The 26,739-nt window shown below is 42.2% G+C and overlaps 1 protein-coding gene across 5 annotated transcripts in view; it reads right to left on the reverse strand.

Moving 5' to 3' along the window:
* The window catches only part of GMEB1 (glucocorticoid modulatory element binding protein 1), a 34,350-nt gene extending 14,198 nt beyond the window's left edge, over positions 1–20,152 (reverse strand). The window contains exons 1-5 of one of the 5 annotated variants that reach the window (XM_045545746.1): positions 20,044–20,152; positions 13,092–13,249; positions 4,702–4,814; positions 3,892–4,016; positions 2,761–2,864 (exon numbers count right to left, since the gene is read on the reverse strand). In XM_045545746.1, the coding sequence (XP_045401702.1) occupies positions 2,761–2,864; positions 3,892–4,016; positions 4,702–4,814; positions 13,092–13,219 (470 nt within the window). In that variant the 5' untranslated portion in view covers positions 13,220–13,249; positions 20,044–20,152. Of the gene's footprint in view, positions 1–2,760; positions 2,865–3,891; positions 4,017–4,701; positions 4,815–13,091; positions 13,250–19,499; positions 19,732–20,043 lie in introns of those variants that run through there. The other 4 variants (XM_045545749.1, XM_045545748.1, XM_045545745.1 and 1 more) reach the window with 4 other exon arrangements.
* Positions 20,153–26,739: the final 6,587 nt, after the last annotated feature.

The raw sequence follows: 26,739 nt of genomic DNA on the forward strand, positions 1-26,739 counted from the left end.
GGCGTTCACTAAACATTTTTTAGGCATTATGTTTCTTTTTTTGGAGACAGGGTCTCTGTCACCCAGGCTAGAGTGCCATGGCATCAGCCTAGCTCACTGCAACCTCAAACTCCTGGGCTCAAGCAATTCTCCTGCCTTAGCGTCCTGAGTAGCTAGCTGGGACTATCGGCACATGCTACCACACCTGGCTAATTTTTCTAATTTTTGTAGAGATGTAGTCTCACTCTTGCTCAGACTGGTCTTTTTAGGTATTCTGATTCCTTTTTACCTTTGAGGAAAACTGGCATATGTTTATCTTTCTGGGTAAATAAAACAGGGCAAGAACAACAAAAATGAAAGATAAAGGTATTCCTCCCCAATTTCATTCAACTACTGATTTATTTTTATTTTTTTTTAATATGGGAGGGTGAGTAAGGTTCAATTTCCTCTTTTTTTTTTTTTTTTTGAGACAAAGTCTCACTCTGTCACCCTGGTAGAGTGCAGTGGTATCATCATAACTCACTGTAACGTCAAACTCCTGGGCTCAAGGGGTCCTCCTGCCTCAGCCTCCTAACTAGCTAGGACTATAGGCGCACACCATGATGCCCAGCTAATTTGTCTATTTTTAGTAGAGACGGGGTCTCACTCTTGCTCAGGCTGGTCTTGAACTCCTGAACTCAAGCGATCCTCCCGCCTCAGCCTCCCAGAGTGCTAGGATTACAGGCGTGAGCCACCACGCCTGGTCTCAACTACTGATTTCTGCATACAAATCCTCTGGACCAAATTTTTAAAGAAATAATGTTTATGTGTCTCTGACTATAAAAATAGTATGTGAGGAAAATATTTAACATTTTTAGCCAGGCACAGTGGTGCATGTCTGTAGTCCTGGCTATTCAGGAGGCTGAAGCAGGAAGATCACTTGAGCTCAGGAGCTGGAGTCCGCAGTGTGCTATCACAGCATTTGTGAATAGCCACTGCACTCCAGCCTGGGCAACACAGCAAGAACTTGTCTCTAAAAACAAAACCTAACATTTTCTGTAGAAAACACAGAAAACCATAAAGAAAACAACTGTCCTTTCTAAAAAAAAAAATCCTACAACACACAGGTAATGTCAACATTTTAGTGAATTTTCTTCTACTAAATTTTACCTACACATGAGTGTCTTCACACTGCTAAAATCACACTGTCTAATCAGTTTTATATTTGCTCTTTCTTCACATTACATCATAAGCATTTTTTGCTGTAAAATCTCTCCAGAAATATTTTAATATCTGCAAATATTCCATAGTATATACTCATATATATTTAGATAAGCCTAATTACTTTAGAAGTCTCTCGACTATAAAGCAGAATATAAATTTCACCATAATAAATAATGTTGCAATGAACATCCTTCTACTTAAATCTCTACAAGCATTATAGATTTTTCTTAGGTTAGATTACTTAAAAAGAATTAAGACAACACAAAGGATAAAATGTTTTTAAGGCCCTTGATGCAAGTTCTGTGGGGAATATTTTTTTTTTTTTTTTGAGACAGAGTCTTACTCTGTTGCCCGGGCTAGAGTGAGTGCTGTAGCATCAGCCTAGCTCACAGCAACCTCAAACTCCTGGGCTCCAGCAATCCTCCTGCCTCAGCCTCCCAAGTAGCTGGGACTACAGGCATGTACCACCATGCCCGGCTAATTTTTTCTATATATATATGTTTTTAGCTGTCCATATAATTTCTTTTCTATTTTTAGTAGAGACGGGGTCTTGCTCTTGTTCAGGCTGGTCTCGAACTCCTGAGCTCAAACAATCCACCTGCCTCAGCCTCCCAGAGTGCTAGGATTACAGGCGTGAGCCACCGCGCCCGGCCTGACAGAGTCTCACTCTGTTGCCCAGGCTAGAGTGCCATGGTGTCAGCCTAGCTCACGGCAACCTCAAACTCCTGGGCTCAAGCAATCCTTCTGCCTCAGCCTCCCAAGTAACTGGGACTACAGGCATGTGCCACCATGCCCGGCTAATTTTTCTATATATATTTTTAGTTGTCCATATAATTTCTTTCTATTTTGGTAGTAGAGACAGGGTCCTGCTCTTACTCAGGCTGGTCTCGAACTCCTGAGCTCAAACGATCCACCTGCCTCAGCCTCCCAGAGTGTTAGGATTATAGGCATGAGCCACTGAACCAGGCCAGGAATTTTTAATTCTTGATCACATTTTAAAATTTTCTTTCAGTGCGTAAGTGCTCAAGGAATACTAATATTAATCTCGTAAGGGGAAAAACTATAATGGTAAACATTGGAAAAAAGGTATGCAAGTGGGCTATATAATATATTCTGAAGTTTATTTCTGTGTGATGGCAAGGATTGCATTCTCTGTGCCTAATTGTTATTTATCAACACCCTCTACTTTACCAGATTATCTCAGGATTTGTCAGTCAGCCTAACCTTCTCCACAGTTGTTATGCTTCCTCAGCACCAGGCTTAGCCCTTCTTCAGCTTGGTGATCTCAGGCAGGACTGACATCTATTCCTGAACTTCTCTGATCAGAGAGGATCCTACCCAACATCCTGACATCAGAAAAATTTGCCCTAGATGCTGGGAAGAGTTAATTCAATTCAGTCTTTCTTCTCTACCAGGGATTTTAAGAAAAAGTTGGTAAAGGTCAAATAATGCACGGATTATTCAAGCTAATCCTTGCGACAGAATAAAAATGTCAACTTAAAGAGAAAAGAATGGAGTCCACCATGATTCAGTGCCCCAAAGTTTGTTCAAAGGTATGTGCCTGACAATAGAGATTACCTGAGCATGATTCCACCCAGACGAATAGCTCTCTTCCAGTCCTTTAGAGTAGACTTGCCAGCCAGATGAACAAAATGCTTGGGGCTGATCAACTGATCATTAAACTAAAGAGAAAAGTCCAAAATAGTCCAATGTAAACTCAGGTAGGCCAAGAGGGAAAATAATGAAATGATAACTCTATTTGTTATGTACAAAAAAATACCCTGATGACATCCTAAATCATAGCCTTACATTATCCAGCCTCCTGTCTTATTGTGCCAGAGATGACCCTTCTCTGAGCACAGTACCCATTCCTGGTAAAAAGCCCCAGAACACATGAGGAGGATCAGAGATGAATGTATCTAAAATCTATTTATGCCTAGAATCAGGTGGTTGGGTCTAGTGTTGTAAATGCTGTTCAAATAAACTAAAGTAATCTATCCAGCCATAACTACAAGATTCAAGATGTGGTGGAAAAAACAAGTATGGTAGAAACCAATAGCACTGCAGAGCCTCAAAACTTTGTAATCCTATTAATCTAGGATGATATTGCTATGGTGACTATTATCTCTGAATATAGCTGTCGCTACCAATAGGGCCAGAATGAGCAATGATTTCCACATTATCCCCTCACAAAGTTTCTTTCTTTTTACCAATAAACTCTATCACAATGCACACCAGTGAAAGACATTTTACATACATTACCTCATTTAATCTAGCAGCCTTACAGTGTGTATTTATGTGATTATTCCTATTTTAACATATGAGGCTCTGAAATATTAAATAACTTGCTCAAGATCACCCAGCCAGTCAGTGATAGAGCCAGCATTCCATGCATCCATTCATACATTGAACAAATATTTATTCATCACCTACTATATGCCAAGCACCATTCTATGTACTGAGGAGGGATACATTAGGTGAACAAAACAGACAAATTGCCTGCTCTTGTATAGCCTATATTCTAGTGAGACTTAAATCCAGGTAAATTTCACTCCAAAGTCCTTATTTTTTCTACTGTGACGCAACAGAACAACAGCTGCAAAAATCCAAAAACACTGATATGTTGGAAGAATGAAATGAGGCACTGAACCCATACCCTGTGAAAACAAGGAGTCCCAGAAGAGGTTTCAGCAAAGAAAAGACAATTACCTTGACACACTTCACATTTATTCCTGGACATACAAACTTCTTCCAGAGGAGGATGGCTTTGCTCTCCCCACAGGTTATGGGGTAAGCAATTTCCATATCCTCATTTGCTTCTATAGTGCTTGCATCTGAAAATGGAAAAAATATCAGTTATTTATCAAATGACTCTTCCCTAAAGCTTAAATTCAAAATTTCTAGTTTCCTGATTCATCTGCAGGGCTAACACTTCACTCTTGCTACCAAACTTTCTTGTTTAGAAATCCTCTGGAAGAAGTTTGGCATGACAGCTATCTATTACCAAACTCCCACTATGTGCCAGACACTATACTATATATTTTTACATGCTTCATCTTACTTAGTAAGGCAGTGAGTGAGTGTTCCCTAGGTTTTACATATATGGGCTTCAGAAAGATGAAGTAACTTTCCCAAGAACATGCAGCTAAGAAGTGAGAGAGTACCATTCAAACCCAGGTTTGTTTAATTTCAAAGTTTCTTTCCACCGAGTGCCTTCTAGTCAACACCTCATCAGTCATCATTCTAATGATAAGGATCAACCTTGAGGCTCAAATTTCTTTGTGGGATTTTGATAGATGAAAAATATTTTTAGCTACCCTAGCAAACTGATGTTATAACAACAACCAACTGACAGCCCTAGCATCTTAGTCTGTGGTGTCTCTAGATGTACCCCCATCAAATCAGGCACCGCAGTATTGGTAGGGCACATTAGGAGTGGGGACGAACAAGGCACAGAAGGCAAGAAAACTCAACCAAGGAAGCTAAGGTCAAAGGTACTAGAATAACAAAAAAACTTACCAATCCCTTCTTCAATTTTGTGTATCGTGTGAGTTTCTACTGCTACAACTGCCGTGTTATTCTCCGACCCAGCTTCATAAATCCTGTTGTAAAAGTGTCCATCGATAAACAAACTACATAAATCATGAAAAAATTAATATTCACAGCATGGGGTCAAGAAATTTGTTTTAAACTATCTCAAAAGGAATAAAATAGATATACAACTCTACATTTGTGCTTTGACTGGTTCCCCATTGTATTTAAACTCCAAGCTGCCAGGACTGCTTAGCAGCTACTACCACAGAAATGAATCAACACCTTTCTTCACTTCAAAGAAAAGTAATTCTTGCTACTGTGTTTATACCACCACTTGCTACTGTATTACACCAGAATTTCCCTTTATAACTTTATTTTATTTTATTTTTTGAGACAGAGTCTCACTCTGTTGCCCGGGCTAGAGTGCCATGGCGTCAGCCTAGCTCACAGCAACCTCAAACTCCTCGGCTCAAGCAATCCTCCTGCCTCAGTCTCCCGAGTAGCTGGGACTACAGGCATGCATCACCATGCCCGGCTAATTTTTTTGTATATATTTTTAGTTGTCCATATAATTTCTTTCTATTTTTAGTAGAGACGGGGTCTCGCTCTTGCTCAGGCTAGTCTCGAACTCCTGAGCTCAAATGATCCACCCGCCTCTGCCTCCCAGAGTGCTAGGATTACAGGCGTGAGCCACCGCGCCCGGCCAGTATGGTCTCAAGTACACAACTAAGTCATATTATAGAATTATCCTGACAAGACTAAAAATAAATACCAGCAGATAGTTCAAGACAGGAATAACTATGTTGACCATAAAAGTTGATGTCCCTTGGAATCTACACATTTTGACTTTTTTAAAGCAATTTAGCATTTTTTAAAGTGCCATAACCAAAGAGTTGACATGAGCAAAGCCTAGTGGAAAAAAAGTAAGAGGGAAACTATACGCAAAGTAACTAACAGTAACTAGAGGCACCACTTAGTGAAGGTTTATATAATGCAGATCACTCTAAAATGTCTACATTTATGGGCTCAGATAACCTGATACAATGACATCCTTTGTTTAATTTCTGTAATAAACCTAATGTGTTAATTATTGCACCTTGTTATTTAAAAGCACTGCCTAAATAATCTCCTTTGCATCAATGACAATCCACCTCCATGGTGACACCTCTGGCACAGACTTCCCTTCTGAATTTCATAGCAGGACACAGCTAACTGCTAAATGAATAAATACATTTGGATGTCCCATAGGACTTTGCTGAATTCATCATGTCTAAAATAACTAACAAGTTCTCTTCCCTTTCCCACCCTCCAAACTACTCTTATTCTTATACTTTGCATCCTTGTCAATGAGCATCACCCAGTACACTATAAACAGAAATCTGACCCCAGACAGAAATCTGGGAATTACACTAGATTTCTCCCTTTTCTTCCTCCTAAACTCCTACACAGTCACCAAATCCTGCCAGATGGATCTGTTTAACACCAGCCATCCTTCCTGTTTCTATCTGCACTGTTACTGCCTTTATTCAGGCCTCATAATCTCTAGTCTGGACTAGTCTCTTTGCACCTAACTGATCTTCTACACTCCCACCAGAGAGATCATGTTAACGCCCTCCTCAAAATACTTCAAATGCCCTCTCTCTCCTCACTGTTAAAATAAAGCCCCAGATCCTTCATATGATATTTAAGCCTCTCCAAAATCTGGTCCTTGGTTTTAACTCTCCCCAAACCCCAGCTTAAAATCCAAGCCCCAGCATTACCAAACTATCTGTGGCTCTCAAAAGTGCAATCTTCTCTTACACTTTTTATCTTTGCTCTTAATTCTTCTTCCTAGAACATTCTTCCACATCTTTTTGTCTTTTACTAAGCAGCCTCTATGTTGCTTTTCCTCCCAGTCCCTTCGGTATAGTCATTCATTTCCTCCTTTGTGACCGAACTGTACTTGGGGCTTTTGTCACAATACCTGTAACACTTAACACTATATACTTGTTAATCTGTCTGTTTTCCCTTGGGCATAGTTGAAGAGGTCCCTGAGGGCAGAGATTATGTCTTATTCATTTATTCAATTTTGTATGCCTGGCACATAGTTTACTGACTAGAACACAGCAAAGCCCCCAATAAATGGCTGTTCAATGAATGAGGATTGTGATAAACATGAGAAACCACTGCTTCAAATAAAATTACTAAACTCATTCTTAATTGAACAATATGTGAAAAATCCAGGCTGGGCTCAGTGGCTCTCGCTTGTAATCCTAGCACTCTGGGAGGCCGAGGCAGGGGGATCGCATGAGCTCAGGAGGTTGAGACCAGCCTTAGCAAGACCAAGACCCCCAAACAGAAAAATTAGCCAGGCACAGTGGCAGGTACCTGTAGTCCCAGCTACTCGGGAGGCTGAGGCAGGAGGATTGCTTGAGCCCAGGAGTTTGAGGTTGCCGTGAGCTATGATAACATTATTACACTCTAGCCCGGGTGACAGAGTGAGAGTCTCTCTCAAAAAAAGAAAAAGTGAAAATCCCTTAAAAGAATAAATCCTCATATATACATAATGTCAAAAATCAAAAACATTGCACTTGAGGGTGGAAAGTAGGGGACATAGTCTATATTTTTCTGAGTAAAAAAGATCTTATCAGATTCCACAGACCCACGCAATTTTGTTAAAAAATAAAAGAAACAAAAATCTTATCAGGGAAATATTATCTGAAATAACTCAAGATAGTGATGAATTTAGCTTAATTCTCTATATCTACTATAGCTATAGTCAAAAGTCATAAAATATGTTCAAAATGTTAAGGCATTATAAGATACTGACATGCCTTATGAATCATCAAAGGAAGATAAAATTACATTTACTAGAGATTTATTTTATTTTTTTTAATTTCAGCATATTACGGGGGTACAAATGTTAAGGTTACATATATTGCCCTTGCCCAACCCGAGTCAGAGTTTCAAGTGTGTCCATCCCCCAGACGGTACACACCACACCCATTAGGTGTATATGTACCCATCCCCTCCTCCCCCCTCCCATTTGCCCGATACCCGATGAATGTTATTACTATATGTGCACTTAAGTGTTAATCAGTTAATACCAATTTGATGGTGAGTACATGTGGTGCTGGTGCTTTACTAGAGCTTTAAAGTTAAGTCTACATTACTGTATTCCAATTTTCCGAAAACTAAAAATCCACCTAAAGTTCTTTTTATCCATAATGTTAAGGAAAGATATTCTGATTAATTGAATGTCAGATTAAGAAATAAGGATTCTTGGGCCAGGCACAGTGGCCCATGCGTATAATCCCAACACTTCGACAGCCTGAGACAGGAGGATTGCTTGAGCCTAGGAGTTTGGGACCAGCTTGGGCAACAGAGCAAGATCCTGTTTCTACAAAAAGATTAAAAACTTAGCTGGGTGTAGTGATATGCACCTATACTCCTAGCTCCTTAGGAAGCTGAGGCAGGTGGATCCCCTTGAGCCCAGGAGTTGGAGGTTTAACAGTGAGCTATGATCACGCCACTGTACTTCAGCCTGAGGGACAGAGCAAGAGCCTGTTTCAAAAAAACCTAAAAAAAAAAATTAAAAAGAATTAAGGATTCTCAAAAAATGAGATTATTATTACATAAACTAAGGAATATCCTACTTCTGAAAGAATTAATAATCTTCCAAAGACCTTAAAATTTCTACTAGGGAGGAATAGGGAATGAAAGGGAAAAAAGGGCCACTATTCTTCAAACTGAACTATTCTACTACATCTGGATTGAATTTCCTCTATGAAAGAAGAATGAAGTCAGAGAGCAGACTGAACAAACTTATGTACCACTAAAATCCTGATTATATTATATTTAAAACTCTATTATGGCCGGGCAGGGTGGCTCACGCCTGTAATCCTAGCACTCTGGGAGGCCGAGGCGAGAGGACTGCTCAAGGTCAGGAGTTCAAGACCAGCCTGAGCAAGCCAAGACCCCCATCTCTACTAAAAAATAGAAAGGAATTAACCGGACAACTGAAAATATATAGAAAAAATTAGCCGGGTGTGGTGGCACATGCCTGTAATCCCAGCTACTTGGGAGGCTGAGGCAGTAGGATTGCTTAAGCCCAAGAATTTGAGGTTGCTGTGAGCTAGGCTGACGCCACGACACTCTACCCCTGCGCAACAGAGTGAGATTCTGTCCCAAAAACAAAAAAAATAAATAAATAAAATAAAATAAAACTCTATTATGAATCCAAAATAAACAGGAAAGTCAAGAACGGTGATGGAATCCCAGTACCTTCATTCCTTCTGGGAACTTTTTGATGTTATAAAAGAGATTTTATTTGAAAAGGTTAACCATTATTTTTTAAAAGAAAGCATATGCTGAATAAGCCTTCTAGCTTTAAAAGATCCCCAGAATTATTAAAAGCTTTCTAGATACCTTAGTATCTATGTTAAAAAAAGAAAAAGTTAAACGGTAGATAATTTTAAAGCCAACCTACTCTTAATATGAAAGTATCATTTTATACAATGTGTCTATGTATTTATATCTGGAGACTGTTACCAGACAGTCTACTCATGCTGCATAATGTATTTCTACAAACATGTACATAATGAATAACTGAAAAAGCATAAAATGTTTTATATATATATAAGCTAAAAAGACATTTAAAGGGAGTTCTGTATATTGAAACCTAAAAATATTGAAATAAAATCCCTAATTAGTTCTCGTCTTTTGGATATAATCTTTACCAGTATATTCCCACCATTTTACACATGTTCTTTGATTGTTTTTTTCCTTCCTACTTGAACTCACAGCCAATAAGGTGAAGTATGACTGAGGCTGAACACTGACACTTGATAATTTCCATCTTCGTCTCAAATATATTAAACTTGACCTGTACTTCTCGTGAATGGTATTGATGTTTTTGTTACCCCACTTGTTTGTATAAAATGAGGCTAAAATGCAATAAAATATTCAAATAATTAGATAATACAACTAGAGAATCAACTGAGCATTGATTTGGGAGGCATCTCAAAATGCAGTATTCACTAGCTCTAAATGTTTATTCACTAGCTCATGTACTAACTTAGTGTCAACAGTGGCTCAGGGAGGTCAATATATGTTGTACAAAGATGTTCACATGCAATTGAGTAATAATAGTTTTCCAGGAAAGGCAATAATATCATTAAGGAAAATAAGAGAGAGACAAAAAAAAAAATAAATGGAACTAAATCTTTAAAAAAAAATACCCTAGGACTATAAATAGCATATAAAAGTTTTTTCTGTCTCTGCTAGGGATAGAACAAGTGACAACTGGGGCATTTTAGGAAAGATAGAAGAAAAGATGACTTCATGAGAAAATATAGCTGCCAGGAACTAAAGAATCTACCCTTTAATTTGTCCTCATATATGAAAAGGTAATAACTGGATATGCGTGTGTGTGTGTGTGTGTGTGTGTGTGTGTATACTAAATGAAATTTCCAAATAAGTGAATTTGAATAAGCATACATAATCTGTTGGTGTCAATAACAATTTAAATCACTCTATTGATTTTATGTCAGAAATTATTTATATCAACTTTCCCTTATAGATCTTACAATATTTCCTTTGTGCTTAACAATATTTAGAATGTCAGCAAACATCCGGTTATATTTACAAAAAAAATTTTTCTGAAAAGAAAAACTCCTTATCTTTTTGACATACACACTAATATCTGGGATTTGATTTAAAAAAAAAAAGGCAGGAGTGGGTGGATATAGAGATGAAATAAGACTGGCCATGGACTGTGAAGAAAACCACAGGGCTGGGGAAAGAGAAAGGACTTCAAAGATCTCCATTCTCCCTCATCAGTGAGAGACAGGGAATCTGCCCACACACAGCTCACCACTGCTACAGCCTGCAAACAATTAGCAATTGAGAAAGTCACCACACTAAGGATATCTATAACCAAGGCATCCATCCAGAACCTAGAGCACCATCAAAGCACCCAAAATGGAAAACAAACACACACACAAAAAATACAAAGGATCAGTGAAACCAAAACATGGTTCTTTGAAAAGAGAAACAAAATTGATAGACCTCTTGCTAGATTAACCAGGTATAGAAGACAAAGGAACCAAATAAGTTCAATCAGAAATTAAAAAGGAGGCCAGGCACGGTGGCTCACACCTATAATCTTAGCACTCTGGGAGGATGAGGTGGGAGAATGTCTTGAAGACAGGAGTTCGAGACCAGCCTCAACAAGAGCAGGGCCCCGTCTCTACTTAAAATAGAAATAAATTAGCCGGGGATGGTGGTACATGCCTGTAGTCCCAGCTACTCAGGAGGCTGAGGCAGTAGAATTGCTTGAGCCCAGGAGTTTGAGGTTGCTGTGAGCTAGGCTGAGGCCACAGCACTCTAGCCTGGGCAACAGAGTGAGACTCTGTCTCAAAAAAAAAAAAAAAAAAAAAAAGTGGGCAAAAGACATGAACAGAAGCTTTTCAGAATAAGACAGACAAATGGCCAATAAACATATGAAAAAATGCTCAATGTCACTAATCATTAGGGAAATGCAAATTAAAAACACAGTGAGATATCACCTTACCTCAGTTAGAATGGCTTTTATTAAAGAGTCCAAAAACAATAGTTGCTGGCATGGATGCAGAGAGAAAGGAAAGCTTCTACACTGTTGGTGGGACTGCAAATTAGTACAACCTCTATGGAAAACAGTATGGAGATTCCTCAAAGAACTAAAAGTAGACCTACCATTTGATCCAGCAATCCCACTACGGGGTATTTACCCAAAGGAAAAGAAGTCATTTTATCTAAAAGACATCTGCACTCAAATGTTTATCATAGCACAATTCACAATCGGAAAGATGTGGAATCAACCCAAGTGCCCATCAATTCATGAGTGGATTAACAAAATGTGGTATATATATATATATATATGTACCATGGAATACTACTCAACCATAGAAAAGGATGAATTAATGCCTTTTGCAACAATTTGGATGGAACTGGAAAACATTATCCTAAGTGAAGTATCTAAAGAATGGAAAAACAAACACCACATGTACTCGCTATTTAATTGGAACTAACTGATGAGCACATATGTGCACAGAGGGAAGTAAAACCTAGTCGTAATCAAGCAGGGGGGAGTGAGGAGGAGGGGATGGGCAAAATCCTACCTATTGGGTACAATGAACACTATCTGGGTGATTGCACACCTATAACCCTGACTCAAGCATTACAAAAGCAATCCATGTAACCAAGAAGATTTGTACCCCCATAATATTTTGAAATTTAAAAAATAAAGTAAAACAAAAAACAAACAAAAAGACTAGCCATGTGTTGATAACTGTTGAAGCTCGGTGATGGGTACTTATATGAGGGTTCATTATAGTGTTTTCTTTACCTGTGTACATATTTAAAATTTTCTATACTAAAATGTTTTTAAAATTACCAAGAAAGGCTTCTTCTCTTTTTACAGAAATGTTTAAGACAAGGCACACTACTCAGATTGGGATTGGATTATGTGTTTTCCTAGGAACGTTGCTAATCCTATGAATCCTATGAAGAAATCTTTATACAATCCCCAAGACAGAACTCCTCCCGCCCCACTTCTCTATGATCTAATTTTTATTTATCCTTTTAGACCCTTCCCCCCCTTTTATGAGACAGGGTTCCACTCTGTCACCTAGGCTGGAGTGCAGTGGCTCAATCATAGCTAACTACAGCCTCAACTCCTGGGCTCAAGCGTAAAACCCCTTTTTAAATCTTATCTCATCTTTCAAATTCATACTCATCTCTGAACACCAAAGCACTTCCTAACCATGCCACTCAGCATGTCTTAGATTTTGCCATGTAAACGGCCTTCTTATTTACATATATGAACTTTTGGTTTTTACAACTAGACTGCAAGCACCATGATGGTGGGAACCATGTGCTATATTTCTTCCAACGCCTTCATAATATACTGTATTATAGTAGGTAGTTGATATATATTTTTTGATAGACTACATTTGATAATTTGCCCATCCATGAGGGTTCAGAGAGCTTATGGTATCAATACTTTTGTATCTGCCTTGCCTGATCTCCTCTGACCCTAACTACACTGTCTTTTGGTAAACATGGATGGAGGCCCTGTAACTGGTACAGATAAATAAGATGAGGGAGCCATGTAATTTACTCTCAAGGAGATCCCAGTGGAGAAGAAAAAGAGATACAAGGAAAGAAATAACTGCTGTGATAAGTATTAAAATGTTGAATATAGCACATAATACAGTGTATTATGGAGAAAAAAACTTAGCCAGCTCTGGTTGATGTTAAATGTTCCATTGTGCTAAGCAACCACAAAGTTTTAATTTCCCCACTCTTTAAACCTCCCAAAATATTTCAGAATATCCAAATCTCTAGCCACTTACCCTTGTTGCACAGGCTGTAACTGCAAGATCACTTGGGTTTTAGTATCTTCAGGGTTCTCCCCTTCATTTCCTTCAGTGGGTACCACAACCACATCCCCCACTGGGACACTCACTTCTGCATTAGCCATCTTTCACATGAAGTCAGATAGCTGAGGCTGCTGTCAGGAACAAGAAGCATCAATAACTTTACCTTGTTTGAAAAGATGGCAACCACAGGAAAAGAATGCCAAGATAATGATTACCAATTCCAAGAGCACCCTGGAGATCATGGGCCTCTGAAAAGGATGGGAACTGTGAGGAGGGGCTGACACAGGCTCTGATCTTTCCAGATATGCCTCAGTACTCATTTGCTATTGTAGGTTTTCTTAGAATGTGTGACTCATCCAGTCTTCTGGAGCCAGCAGCTCCTGAGAGCTGATTATGCATATCCCTTCTCAACTCCAAGTTTAGTGACATCAAGTTGGTAGCTTGACATCAGTGATGCTGGGAGTATATAGACCATAGAAATTGATAAGCACTACAAATCAGAGTATTTTACTTTTCTGGAGAGCTGGTTTACAGCACACTACTAGTTCCATCCCAAACAGTAAGCTCCTGGAAAGTAAGAATCATATCTATTTTCTGCACAACCCGCCATTGCAAAGGACCTCATCAAGTCCTTTGTCCTTTGTAAATCCTTAACTAAGTATCTGCTGACTAACTGAACTGAGCTGCATGGGAAGGGGAAGATGACTTACATTGTATAGTTGTTTAAATGCTGAATTCAACTGTATGAACTCTGGGAACTTCTTAATACCTGTTTGCCTCAGAGTGAATGGAGATACAATCTTGCCCAACAACTCCCTTACAGGGCTAATAAGGAAACCAGTGTCCAGCACCATGTGCTCCTTGACTCTAAAGTAATTCCAAGCATTTTCCCAGTCTTAATGAAAACTCAGAGGACCCCAGGATATTCTGCAGCTGTCAGTCCTCACAGTTGAAATGAGAGAGTCGCTTAAGTATAGGTAAGAGCACTACATTTATTTAAATATGTGAGTATGTGAAGATGACTAGGGCTGTGCCTGGACAGAACAGGCACACAATGGATGCAAGTCTGAGTATGCAACTGGTAGTCAGAAGACTTAATCCACATCTCAGCTCTCTCACAGCACTTATTTGCCTATAATACACAACTTAAGCATGGTACTTGGACTCTCCTTATTGCCCCCAAATAATTTTCCAGTCTTTTTATTATTTTCCATTTTCATTTTTTTTCTTAGAGACAGGTCTCACTTTGTCACCCCAGCTGGAGTGCAGGGGTGTGTGTTATCGAAGCTCACTGCAGCCTTGATCTTCTGAGTTCAAGCAATCCTCCCACCTCAGCCTCCTGAGTAGATAGGACTACAGGCCCATGCCACCACGCCCAGCTGATTTTTTTTTTTTTAGAGACAGGGTCTTGCTATGTTGCCCAGGCTGGTCCTTGGCCTCCCAAAGGACTGGGATTACAGGCATGAACCACTGCACCCAGCCAACCTTTGTTATTCCCTAAGCCTGAAATGTCCTTCTCCCTCATCTCCTCCCTTCAAGGCCCAGTTCAAAGCCCATTCCTCCACAGAGCCACTGCCAAACCATTTTCTTTTCTGTGTTCCCCTAACACTTGATTGGTAGCTCTCTCCTGTTTACACACACTGTGCGCTGTATTGCATTTAATTGAACATTTATCTCCATAACTGCACTACACTCTCTGTGAGGAGGTGCTGTGTCTTATTGAAAAATCTTTTTGCCTCCCACAGCCCTGCTCATCTTAGGCAATGATATATGTTGGTTCATTTAATTTTTGTTTGTGTATGACCTAGTTAAAATGCTTCATATCTGCCTTCTATTTCTGCACTTTATGATTCTCACATTTAAACTCTTTTCCTGAGTTCTATATCCTCTAATCCAACAGTCTCTAAAATGTCTTGCAAGCACATTAAACTGAACTCACATTCCCTCTCAAACCTGCTCCTATGTTTCCTGTCTCAGAAAATGGTGCTACCCTCCACCCATTTTCTCAAGACAGAAACTAAACAGTTATTTTTAACTTCTCTTTCTTTTCTTCTTTTGTTTTTTTTTAAGACAGAGTCTCATTCTGGTGCCCCAGGTAGAGTGCAGTGGTGTCATCATAGCACACAGCAACCTCAAACTCTTGGGCTCAAGCAGTCCTCCTGCCTCAGCTTCTCGAGTAGCTGGGACCATAGGTGCGCACCAGCACATCCAGCTAATTTTTCTATTTTTTGTAGTGACAAGGTCTTGTCTTTGCTCAGGCTGGTCTTGAACTCCTGGCCTTAACTGATCCTGCTGCCTTGGCCTCCCAGAGTCCTAGGATTATAGGCATGAGCCACCATACTAGTCTCTTTCTCTTCTTTGAAACCCACCACCAAATCCATTTTACACCACCAAAACCATTTTACCACGTATATATCTCTTTTAATCATCCTCCCAGTCTCCATCTGTGTTGCCACCACCATGTTCTCGGCCACCATACTCTAATGCCTGGATTTTTGCAGCTGCTTCTCATCAGTGTCCTGATCTCTGGTCTTGCTCTCCTCCAATTCATTCTCCACTGAGCAGCCAACGTGATCCTACTAAAAGCCATAGGCCATTTCCTCACTTAAAACTCCTTTAGTGGGTTCCTGTTGCTATTAGATGTGGTTGTGTTAAGGTGTCTAAACACCTTAACTTGGCTTGCAAAATCCTCCCCATCTGTCCCCTGCCCATCCTGTTAGCCTCATTTCTCAGAGGTCGTCTTCTCACACTGTGAGCTCCTGTCATTACATTTTTTCCAATTTCTCAAATATACCATATTTCCTCACCTGAGCCTTCACACTTGTTTCCTTTACCTGGAATTTCCTTTCTCTTCCCTTTTAGCTAGTCCCTAACCTTTCTATGACTTATTTAAAACATCACTTCCTTCGGGAGACTTTTTATGACTTCCTTCACTAGGTTCGAGCTTGTGTTCTTGCTACCTCAGCACCATGCAGTAACCCTGTGACGACCACTTTTCACTTTGTTGGCCTCTTCCCCTCAGAAGGTACATCTGGGAAAGCAAGGACTGCTTTTCTTATTCAGCAGCTCCCCTCTACCTAGAACAGTGCCCAGGACATGAGAGTACAATAAATGGTTTTCAAATATCAGACTTCTATCTACAAAACTGCTTACCTGAAACTTTCTAAAGAAATCTGGCACACAGCAGCTATGTGATACATTTTTGTTCAATGAATGACTCATCTTCCCTGAAAAGACTTCTAGAACTTTCTGCCTTCCTATCATAGAGGTTATAAATTTGCATAGGCAGCTATGCTAAGATACACAGCTTATGGCTTATCATTGTGGCCAGTTCCACAACTATTTACTGAGTCTCTACTCCACATCAGGCACAGAATTAGGCTTCTTGGATATAAGGATTAACAATACCTGCTCTTGAGGAACTATAGAAAGGAAAGAGATGCATGACACTATTGTACACTATAGGGAAAAAGGAATTGTGAGGTATTACAGTACACAATATGAACTTCTACTACTTAGAAGTTTAAAACTAGAAAAAAAGACAATCAATGGACTGGTTCAGCTGGCTTGTCAGCAGTAGAACCAAAACAATTAGGACTCTTGAGTCTCAAAAAGGCCAAAAAGGGATATGATAAAGTATATAAATGCCATCAAATTCTAGAATAATTGAAAGAACAAAAATCTTCAAAACTCGAACTATAAAAATGTAGGGTGAGTTAAACTAATAATCACAGCTAACATTTACTGGACACTCATTAATTGTCAAGCACTGTTCTGTTATTATTTAATTAATTATTTAAATTATTTGAACATTTAATTTAAAAGATGTAATACTTTAGCAGGTAGCAATTTTACGGAATTTATTACTCCAAAAAGATGCTTTAATTTTTTAAAAATTACAAGTTGAATATCCCTCATCCGAAATGCTTGAGACCAGAAATGTTTTGAATTTCCTATTTTTTTTTTGAATTTTGGAATATTTGCATATACATAATGAGGTATCTTGGGAATGGGACCAAGTCTAAACAGAAAATTCATTTATGTTTTATATACACCTTACACATAAGCCTGAAGTAATTTTATACAATATTTTAAATAATGTTGTACATGAAACAAAGTTTGGGTTAAGTACTATATGTGGAATTTTCCATATGTGGCAGGCATCATGTCAGCAATCAAAACTTCAGATTTTGAAGCATTCTGGGTTCAGATTTTCAGATGCTCAACCTATAATAGATTAAGCGAATTAATGGGTGATGGAATGGCTATAGAAGCCCAATTAGAATGATGCTTCTAATTTCAATCTCTACCCTAAGATTGAGTCCCTTCTACAACATCTCAATAAGTGGTTGACCAACTTCTTGATTGATACCTTCCTCAATAAGAACTCATATTTTACTCTTTACTCCTCCCACCCCTTAGAACCCAGGAAGAATGTTCTTGTTGATTCTCTAGCCTTCTGAGAGTTTATCAGAGAGGATAATTATAACCATCACAGTATGTCTCTCAGTGTCAGTCAGAGACACAGGCCTGATTCAACATGGCAACTCGTACATTCTTTACAGAAGCAAGTTTGGGTTGAGTATTCTCATTACCCTAAATACCATATTCTTTGCAAGTAACTTGAAACCAGCTCTACAGACTATACTGGCTAAATGCAAGGCCATCTCTTTGAGCTGAGTGTAAAGTGAAAAGTAACTCTTATTTATAGCAACAAAAACTCCAGAGGCTTGATGAGTGAGTTGATCCTTTGAGTATTTCATAGGAGAGGCCTTATTCATTGTGGAATCACACAACACTCTCTATAATTCTAAGTGAACACACATAAAGGAAATACATCAAATTTATATGAAAAGCTTAAGAATTATTTTGTAGTTATTTTCAAAGACAAAAAAAGACACCTTGAAACTAAGCCTATCACTGCCCACATAAGCTATCAGAAAACAAATGACATTTGATTTACTCTAAATTAATTTTTGTGTGTTCTGAAAACCCAACGTCTAAAATGTGGCAAGATGCTATGTTTGAAGTAAACACAAGTGTCACATGATTGCAGGGACATTGGAACTGGTAGTTGAAGAGGAATAATGCCAGATATTCTGAAATTTTCTAACCCAAAATGTACTTATTTATTTCACACTCTACTGTAACTTTTATAGACTGTTTTCTTAAGAAATTTCCAAGTTAAAACTTTATTATTACTTGAAGCCAAAACTCCTTGATTTCACCCGCTTTTTTACTCCTTTTCATGCATTTAGATGATCCAGAGTGCCACCAGATGTAATTAAGCCAACAAGTAAATTACACAGAAACATTGTGAGGGAAATATCCAGAGTAAGTGAAGTTCTGGATAAGTCATAGATTGAAGACTACTATGTAGATAGACGTTTGAGGAAGCAATAGGTTTAACAGTTCTTTGGAGATTCATCTCACTAGAATTCAGGGGACTTCTGCGTAAGGCAAGACCAAAATAAGGCCCCAATTAACGCAATGAAGATGAGAAGTTAGTTATTCAATGTGCTTGCTTAAGTAAATATGAATGAAAAGTCATCATTTAAGTCAGTAGACATTAAATATACATACTTGGTATAAAATAAGACCGTCAAATTAGGAGAGACAGTCTAACCACTTAATGAAAAAGTCCCCCAAATATACTTTGGTAATATTAGCAGAGACGAGGAAAACCCCATTTCCTGGTTCTCCTAGATACCAATCAAGGCCTCTTTTGTGTGTGCTAGGAAGTGGTTTTGAGATTTCCCTCATCTTGAGAGAATTTAGGGATCCCTGTTCTCCTTGGATAGCCAAGCCTTCCAGCGATCCCTAGGTCAACGTTTGACTCGCCTTAGTCTGGTGGATTACTCTCCAAGACCTTCAGGTAAGATTCTGCCCCTGTCTCTCCTGGCCCTCAAGTAGATGACACCTGGCCAATTCCCCTGTCATTTCAGAAAGCAGTACCCGAAGCTACTTCCCTCAATTACCTTCTCTCCCGCTCTCAAAAAGACAGTTTTCCCCATCCCCTGACAAAACAGATTACCCCGTTCTCTACCTATACATCAGGAAGTACTCAAAATCACCTTCATCCCCTCAAACTTAGACTTTTCTCAGTCCTACTCGGGAGGCTCTAGGAGTCTTCCTACCACCCTTTATCTATGGGAAGCCCAGGCCTGCTCACTTTCCCTCAGAGCTTCTCTTCCTTGTTTCCCTGGCCTTTGGAAAAGAACCTGTTTCTTCTCCCCCGGACTGAATGGCCAAGGCCATAAACACGCCCCTCGGGTGAAGCTTGGACTCTCCTCTTCTCAGCAGAACCCACTCTCTGCCCTTGCTCCCCCACCGAGGTTCCGAAGGTCTCCCCTCCTGGACGGGCATCCAGGCTTCCCTCACCTATCGCCCCCTCCCCCGGGGCGGGCCCCAGGCCTCTATTCAGCTCCTCTTCTAAAGGCCCGGCGCTCCGCAGCCCCAGCTTTGGGGATGCCCCAGGCTCCCCAGACCCCTCACCGGGGTCCTGGCGCCCGAGCCTCTCAGGCCCGAGGCGCTCAGGCCCCTCCTGGCCCCTCGGCCGCGTACTTCCGGGCCCCTCGGTCCGGGGGCGCCGTGGCCCCCCCAGTGCCGGCCTTGCCGGTCCCCACCGCCCTCGGCCTGGGGCCCGAGCCCCGGCGGCACGGCCGGCTGCGCTGGGGGCGGCCCGCTGCTCGGGCGGACCCAGCGGCAGCGTCCCCCCACCCCCCCCCCGCGGCGCCGCGACGTCCGCTCGCTCCCCGGCGGCGGCGGCGGCACGCACAGGGCGTGGGGAGGCGCCCGCGGAGGCAGCAGCCCCCCGCCCCCTGCGCACCCGCCCGCCCTCGCCGGCCGCCGCGCGGCCCCCGCGCCCGCCCCCCCCGCCCCCACCCCACCCCGCGCCGGAGCGCCCACCCCTCCCCCTCCTCACCGTCTCCGTCGGGCGGGCGGGCGGCGAGCGGCCAGGGCGGGCGGGCGACGGAGCATGCGCAGAGGCCGCCACGGCTCCTACCGCCACCGCCGTCGCCAGGCCGGGCTTCAACACTTCCGGCCGCCGCCGCCGGCGAGCTGGCGCCTTAAAGGGAACGCGTCCCTATTGCCGGCCCCACGGAGGATTAACCTCGGAGGAGGGATTTGGGTGTTCACCTGAGTAGGGGATCTCTGTCCTTGAAAATCAGTGTTGGAAAGGTCGCTGGGGACCCCAGTAACTCTCCTTACCCAATTTAATGGATAAGGAAAATAAGGCCTAAATTAAGGAATCACCTCATCCACAATCAGGGACCAAGCCAGTTTTCTCGACTCCTCTGGAGGACTCTGCTCCTTTTACCTCCCTAAATCGTGTTGTAGACAGACCGTCCTCTTACGATCATCAGACCTTCATGTTACGATCCAACTATCAATTTGGCATCAGAAGATTTGCTTCAGTATAGATCAGTAACTGGGTCACAAGTCCGTGAGCAAGCCCCTTATGTCCTCTGATCCATGTCTGTTTGCCAAGCCTTTCCTGCTTGAGAAGTTCTGGGTTCAAGTCTTGACGTCCCTGCTGGAAGTTGAACAACTCTGGGAGAGTTCTTTGACAGCTCTAAGCCTTTATTTCCCATTAGGCTTAATATTGTGAGTGTTAAAAGAGGGGATTACATAGGTCGGACAAGGTGGCTCATGCCTGTAATCCTAGTACTTTGGGAGGCTAAGGCGGGAGGATCACTTAAGGCAAGGAGTTTGAGACCAGCCAGAGTAAAAGCGAGACTCCACCTCTACAAAAAATACCAACATTAGCTGGGCGTGGTGGCATGCACGTGTAGTTCCAGCTACTTGGAAGGCTGAGGCGGGAGGATCGCTTGAGCCCAAGGAGTTTGAGGCTGTAGTGAGCTATGCTGACACCACTGCACTCTAGCCAGGGTCACAGAGTGAACTCTGCCTCAAAAAAAAAAAAGACATGAGGAAGCCCAAGCATCAAATAATAGAATTGGATTTAGGGGTCAGACCATCTGAATTCTAGACTTGGCTTTATCAGGTAGGGGATCTTGACCAAGTCACACCTCCCTTAAGGCTTGATTTCCTCATCAGTAAAATAGAGACGATTATCCCAACATGTGTGCCCACCTTTCAGGGCTGTTACCTGGATCAAATAAGGAGACTCATGTTAGCACCTGTTCTTAATGATCAAGAACTTACACGTAAGCAGATAATTCTGAATCTAAAGGGGGCTGTTCATGACTGGACTCGACCAATGTGAACTGGTGTGAACATCTATATCTTTTGATTATGCAGAATACACTTATTGAACATTTACTAAAACCATGTCCCTGCTTTCCAGAAGCTCTTGGTCCACCTTCTTTGAGACAGAATTGTAAACAGATATAGGACAGGCTGGTGTGGTGGTGGCTCACACCTAAAATCCCAGCACTTTGTCAGGCCAAGGCGGGAGGATAGCTTGAGGCCAGGAGTTCGGAACCAACCTGGGCAACATAGACCCTGTCTCTACAAAAAAATTAAAAAATTAGCTGGGCACGCCTATAGTCTTAGCTACTCGGCAGAGCTGAGGTGGAAGGATCACTTGAGCCTAGGAGTTGGAGGTTGCAGTGAGCTATGAGCAGGCCACTGCACTCCAGCCTGGGCAACAGAATGAGACCCTGTCTCTAAAAATAGATAGATAGATAAATAGACAGATAGATAGAGGATACTACAGTACAGTGTGATGGGTTTATCCTAGAGAAATAAACAAAACACTGAAAAAGCACAAAAAACTCTCCCTGAAGTATTCCTGAAAGGCTTCCCAGTGGAGGGAGCATTTGAGCCAGTTCTCAGAGGATGAATAGGAGTTCATCAAAGAGAAAAGTGGGGAAGAGCATTCCAAAAAGAATAACATGTGCAAAGACAAAGAAGTAGGAAGTGATGGGAGGGAGATGGGGCTGAAAAGGGAGGCTAGCACCAGATGGCTGCCATAAGGAGCTATCTTACAGAGGTAGGGACCCAAGGGGGGTTTTGAAGTCCTCTCCAACTGCACTAACACCCAGCTCCAGCCCACAGGACGTGTCTGCACCACTGCAGAAATTTTCTAGTGCTCAGCAGCCTCAGCCACCCCACCCACAGATGGTATCCCCCCTGAACACCCTAAGGCAAGTAATCTTTTAAAAAGAGAAAGTCAAATCATTCTACTTCCCTGTTACAAACCGTTTAATAGACTCCCATTGCACTTAGAATAAAACCCAGACCCCTCACCAGGGCCACCATGCATGATCCCCTTACTACTCTTCTCTCCTCTGCCCCTCATTCACTGTTCTCCAGACACCCTGGGCTTCTTTCTGTGCCTGGACTCTCTCTTGGGGCCTTGTCACTGGGTCTTCCCCCTGCATGGATAGCTCCTCCCTCAAGTCTTCAGAGCTCATTCTCATCCTTCTGTCCTCACAGGCCTTCCCTGGCTCCCCTAAAGCAGGATCCCCAGCCACGTTCTTCTCTATCTTTGCTGCGTCTGCTTCCATGAGTGCCCCATATCAAGACAAAGAATGCATCCGAGGGAGCTCCCTCCCCATGCCCTGGTTACTTTCTCTCACACCCCACTGCTTATCTGCATAGCGAGCCCCACTATTTGGAATCCCCTAAATTATGTATTTACCTATTTTATGTCAATCTTTTCCTCACACAGTATTTGGAGCAGAGTTTGATGCACAGCAAGTGACAAGTGTTTGTTGCTAGAATAAATGAATAATGAATGATCAGAAAAATTATAAGATATGGACCAGAGAGGAGGAAGACCAGAAAAAGGAAACTGTGGGGTGACTGATGTTAGGGCTGATACCCCCAAAATACAGTGGTTTGAAATGCAGAACTGAAGAAGCTTCTGACCTCCCCTCAACCCCACCACCCCGCAACCATCTCTCAATTCTCTGTCTCTCCCAAAGAACAGAACAAAGTTCTCTGAAGTTCCTTTATCTGCCTAAAATCTGAACTCCCCAAAGAAGAAAATGATTACCTTTGGTCCCTTCCCTGAGTTTTCATGAACTGAACTCATATCGCAGGAAAAAAGACTAAAGTCTGTCACCAAACCTGGACAGATTTTTGTCACAAACCATTGTCTGCTCTGCAGACCCAACAGACTTTGTCCAAGGCCACTATATGTTCTTCAAGCCCATTATATTCCCCTAAAAATCATTTACTACCCCAGTAAAATCATCCACACTTCCCCATCTCCCTTTCCTCAGAGAAGAAGGGTATAGAACCATCTGTACCTCTTTGGGATATTGGGTAATCATTCTCCTATGATTCCCTTGTGTTATGCAAGTTAAGATAAATTTGTATGCCTTTTCTCCAATTAATCTGCATTTTGTGAGTTGATTTTTCTTAGGGCAAAAGGGAAGTTTTTCCCTTGACCCCTCCATTGTTATGATCAACCAGGTGAGAGAGCATGAGGGCCTCACACAGGACAAAGCCAAGCTCAGCAGCCGTGAGGTGTTTCAGGCTGGGGTGAAAAATAGCAGAAGAGTGTCCTGCATATTTGGTGCAGAAATGGTGGCAAAATTTCTCTATAAGCCTGATTTGGATCTTAAATATTACAAGTCCCAATTAGGCAGTGTCAAAATGACATTTTTTTGCTTGCTTTATGATCATAACCCTTGGAGATGTTAGGGATCTTGTGGCATTTGGCTTATTTTTCTCTGCAGGCTTTAAAATCTGAAAAGAACATCATCAGTGAGCCCCTGTGCTCCAGACACACTTCCAAACTGGGGCCAACAGGCATTAGTAACCAACCAAATGTGGGGGGTGAGGGAAAGAAAGGGACAGGATGACCCCAAGTGAAGGAACAAAGCAGAAAGAGTTGGTTGGGGATTGAGGGAAAGTAGAAACGGTGGTCACTTTGGCCTTTTTAGTCTGGGGTGCTTGCAGTGAATCCAGATGAAGGTGTCCATGGGAAGGTGGATTGACTAGTCTGAGAAGAAAGGCCAGGGTTAGACTTTGGGACCTGTCATGTAGATGAGATCTCCTGGGAAGATTGTCCAGAGAGGGAGGGGCCAGAGGCCTAAGCCTGGGGAGCACCAAGACTTGAGGAACCTGCAGAGAGCAATCATGAGTGGTTGGAAAGGTTGGGTCCCTCCCACAGAGCAGGGAGGGAGCTTCCACAAGGAGGGGATGACACCAACAACATCAGGTGCTGCAGAGAGCCGAGGAAAGGAAAAAAGAGACGACACTGGTGACTGAGAAGTCACTGCTGATCCTCCCAGGGTGGAGTCACCTCCACAGTAGGGCAGGAGGCCAGATTGTAGAGGATAAGAGAGAAGTGCAAAAATAGCCAGTGGAGACAACACTGCAATTTTTTTTATAGAAAGGAGGAATTAGACATAAGGCAATGAGATGATTGTTTTAGGAGGAAAGTCATGTGAAGACTTTTCTTTTTCATTTTTTTCACTTCATTGTTTTCCCTGTAATTATAGGTTTGCTGTAGAAAATGGCAAAGTGCAAAAAAGGGTAAAGAAGCAGAACGGAAACTAACCTTTTTCTTTAGAATCCGGCTGTTTCCTTCCAATCTTTCTTCTGTATACTTTTTTTTCCTTTGACTTGATAAATTATCTTCAATATGCAATTCTGTGGTTTTTTTTTTTTCTTTACTTAATACTGTTTCCTAAGCACTGAAGAGAATTTTTCTCCTTTTTTTTTTTTTTTTTTTTTTAATATGAGAGGTACTCGAGTGCCCAGTCTGGTTCTACCCTCCACTCCAGCAGTCTTGGGGCCTCCCTGATTTCTGACCAGACAACATGGTTTAGGAGATGATTCTTTTCATTTGGGTACATAAAAAAGCTGAACAGCAGAAGGGCCAAAAATAACCTTGGGGGCAGCTGGCAGGGTTGGGAGAGGCCTCAGTGTGGGATGTTCAAGGCACCTAGGGGGAGATTTTGGGTGTGAGCTGGACACAGGCCCTCGTTGGGGTAACCAGTTTGGAAGCAGCAGGAAAGGAGGGGTGGTGATGCCCAGGCCTGCTGAGAGCTTGCTGGCTGCCAGGCACTGCTCTTAGCACCTTAGATGTATCTGACCTCACAAGTCCTGTTATTAACACTGATTAACGTGAGAGGTTAGGCAACTTTCCCAAGTCCATACATCTCCTTAGTGGCTGGGTCGGATTTGAACATAGGCAATTGCCCTCCAGGGCACATGCTCCTAACTACCCCTCCACTGTGGAACTCCCATCCCTGGCTGCACAAAATATCACTTGAGGGGATTTTATAAAATACCTGCTCTGCCCCATTCTGCTTCCTTCCCTTCCTTCCCAAACCAGGCATCCATCTCAAGAATGCCCCCTCATAAATGTCTGTACACTAATCTCCATCTCAGAAAAAAATTGCCCATACCAGGGGCCCACCCAGAGGGACTTAGGCAGGATCTCTGGGGGTAGGAACCAGACGTGAGTATTTTTTTATGTGTCCCTAGATGACTCTGATGGCCAGCCAGGTTTGAGAACCACAGGTCCACTGGCTCCTAAGTATGGTTACTCCATGCCAAATAGCAACAGCAGCAGCAGCAGCAATACTAATGGCTAACCCTGCTGGGTGCCAGGCCCTGTTTTAAGCACTTTTTATATGTTACCTTACTTAATCCTCACAAGGAAGGTACTACAGTAGTAGTGTCCCCATCTTACAGATAGGAAAACTGAGGTTGCATAGAATCTGGGCTCCTCACGTCAGTCTATGCTATACTATAGCCTGACTATTCTGATTTCCTGAGACTAGCTGCTTAGCAGGTTCAAAGGAAAATAAACTAACATCCCTTGAGCCCTTTCTATGTGCTGGCACAGTGCTAGGAACTTTCCCATAGATGAAATTCCAGGTAGGGAATTTCCCTTCCAGGTGGGGAGTGCTATCCCATTTTCCAGAAGAGGCAAGACAGGCTCGGTGAAGTTAAGTGGCACACTCACCAGGCTGGGCAGCAACAGAACTACCATTCCCAATGGGTCCATCTGAAGTTTAGGCTCTGTCCCAGGCCAGTTTTTTCCCCTTCTATAGTGTTACTGCCCCTCCATGCCAGAGGTTAACACCCCAGGGCCTGCCAGGAGTAGGCCTTGAGTGGAATCTGCAGCAGGCCTGCTGGGGTTGGACCATCGAACCAGCTGAGAGTTCATGCCCCATCTAGGGGTGCAGCAACTCCTCTATTCGGAGGAGTGGGCCTTTATTAGGAGAATGTGGCCCCAGAGCAGCCAGACCATCTAATTCAGAAGAGGAGGCAGAAATTCTGGGTTTTATTTGGTATCTCTGGATTTATAAATGTTGATTACTGATTTTTACAGACAAAAAACTTCAAGCCTCATCTGGGCTCTCTATTACCCACCTGTGAAGAGGTACAGCCTACAGGTCCCCAGTGGCAACCTCTGGTCTCTTTTCCCAGGTATCTACCTCCAGCCTGGAACAGTGTCTCCAGCACCCTGACCAGCGACCGACTCCCCAAACTCAACAAGTCCACATCTGAATTCGTCGCTTCTCTCCCTGCCCTTAAAAGTCTCCAACAAACCTGCTTCTCCTCCAGTATCCCCCACCTCAGGGAATGGTGCCTTTACCTCTCAGCCACCGTCAAGACCCCTATAACACCACGTCTTCTCAGAACCTCCACTTACTTGGTCATCATCACCTGCCTCTGTTCACCC

The sequence above is a fragment of the Lemur catta genome, chromosome 3, assembly GCF_020740605.2.
Source record: "Lemur catta isolate mLemCat1 chromosome 3, mLemCat1.pri, whole genome shotgun sequence".
Lineage (NCBI taxonomy): Eukaryota > Metazoa > Chordata > Mammalia > Primates > Lemuridae > Lemur > Lemur catta.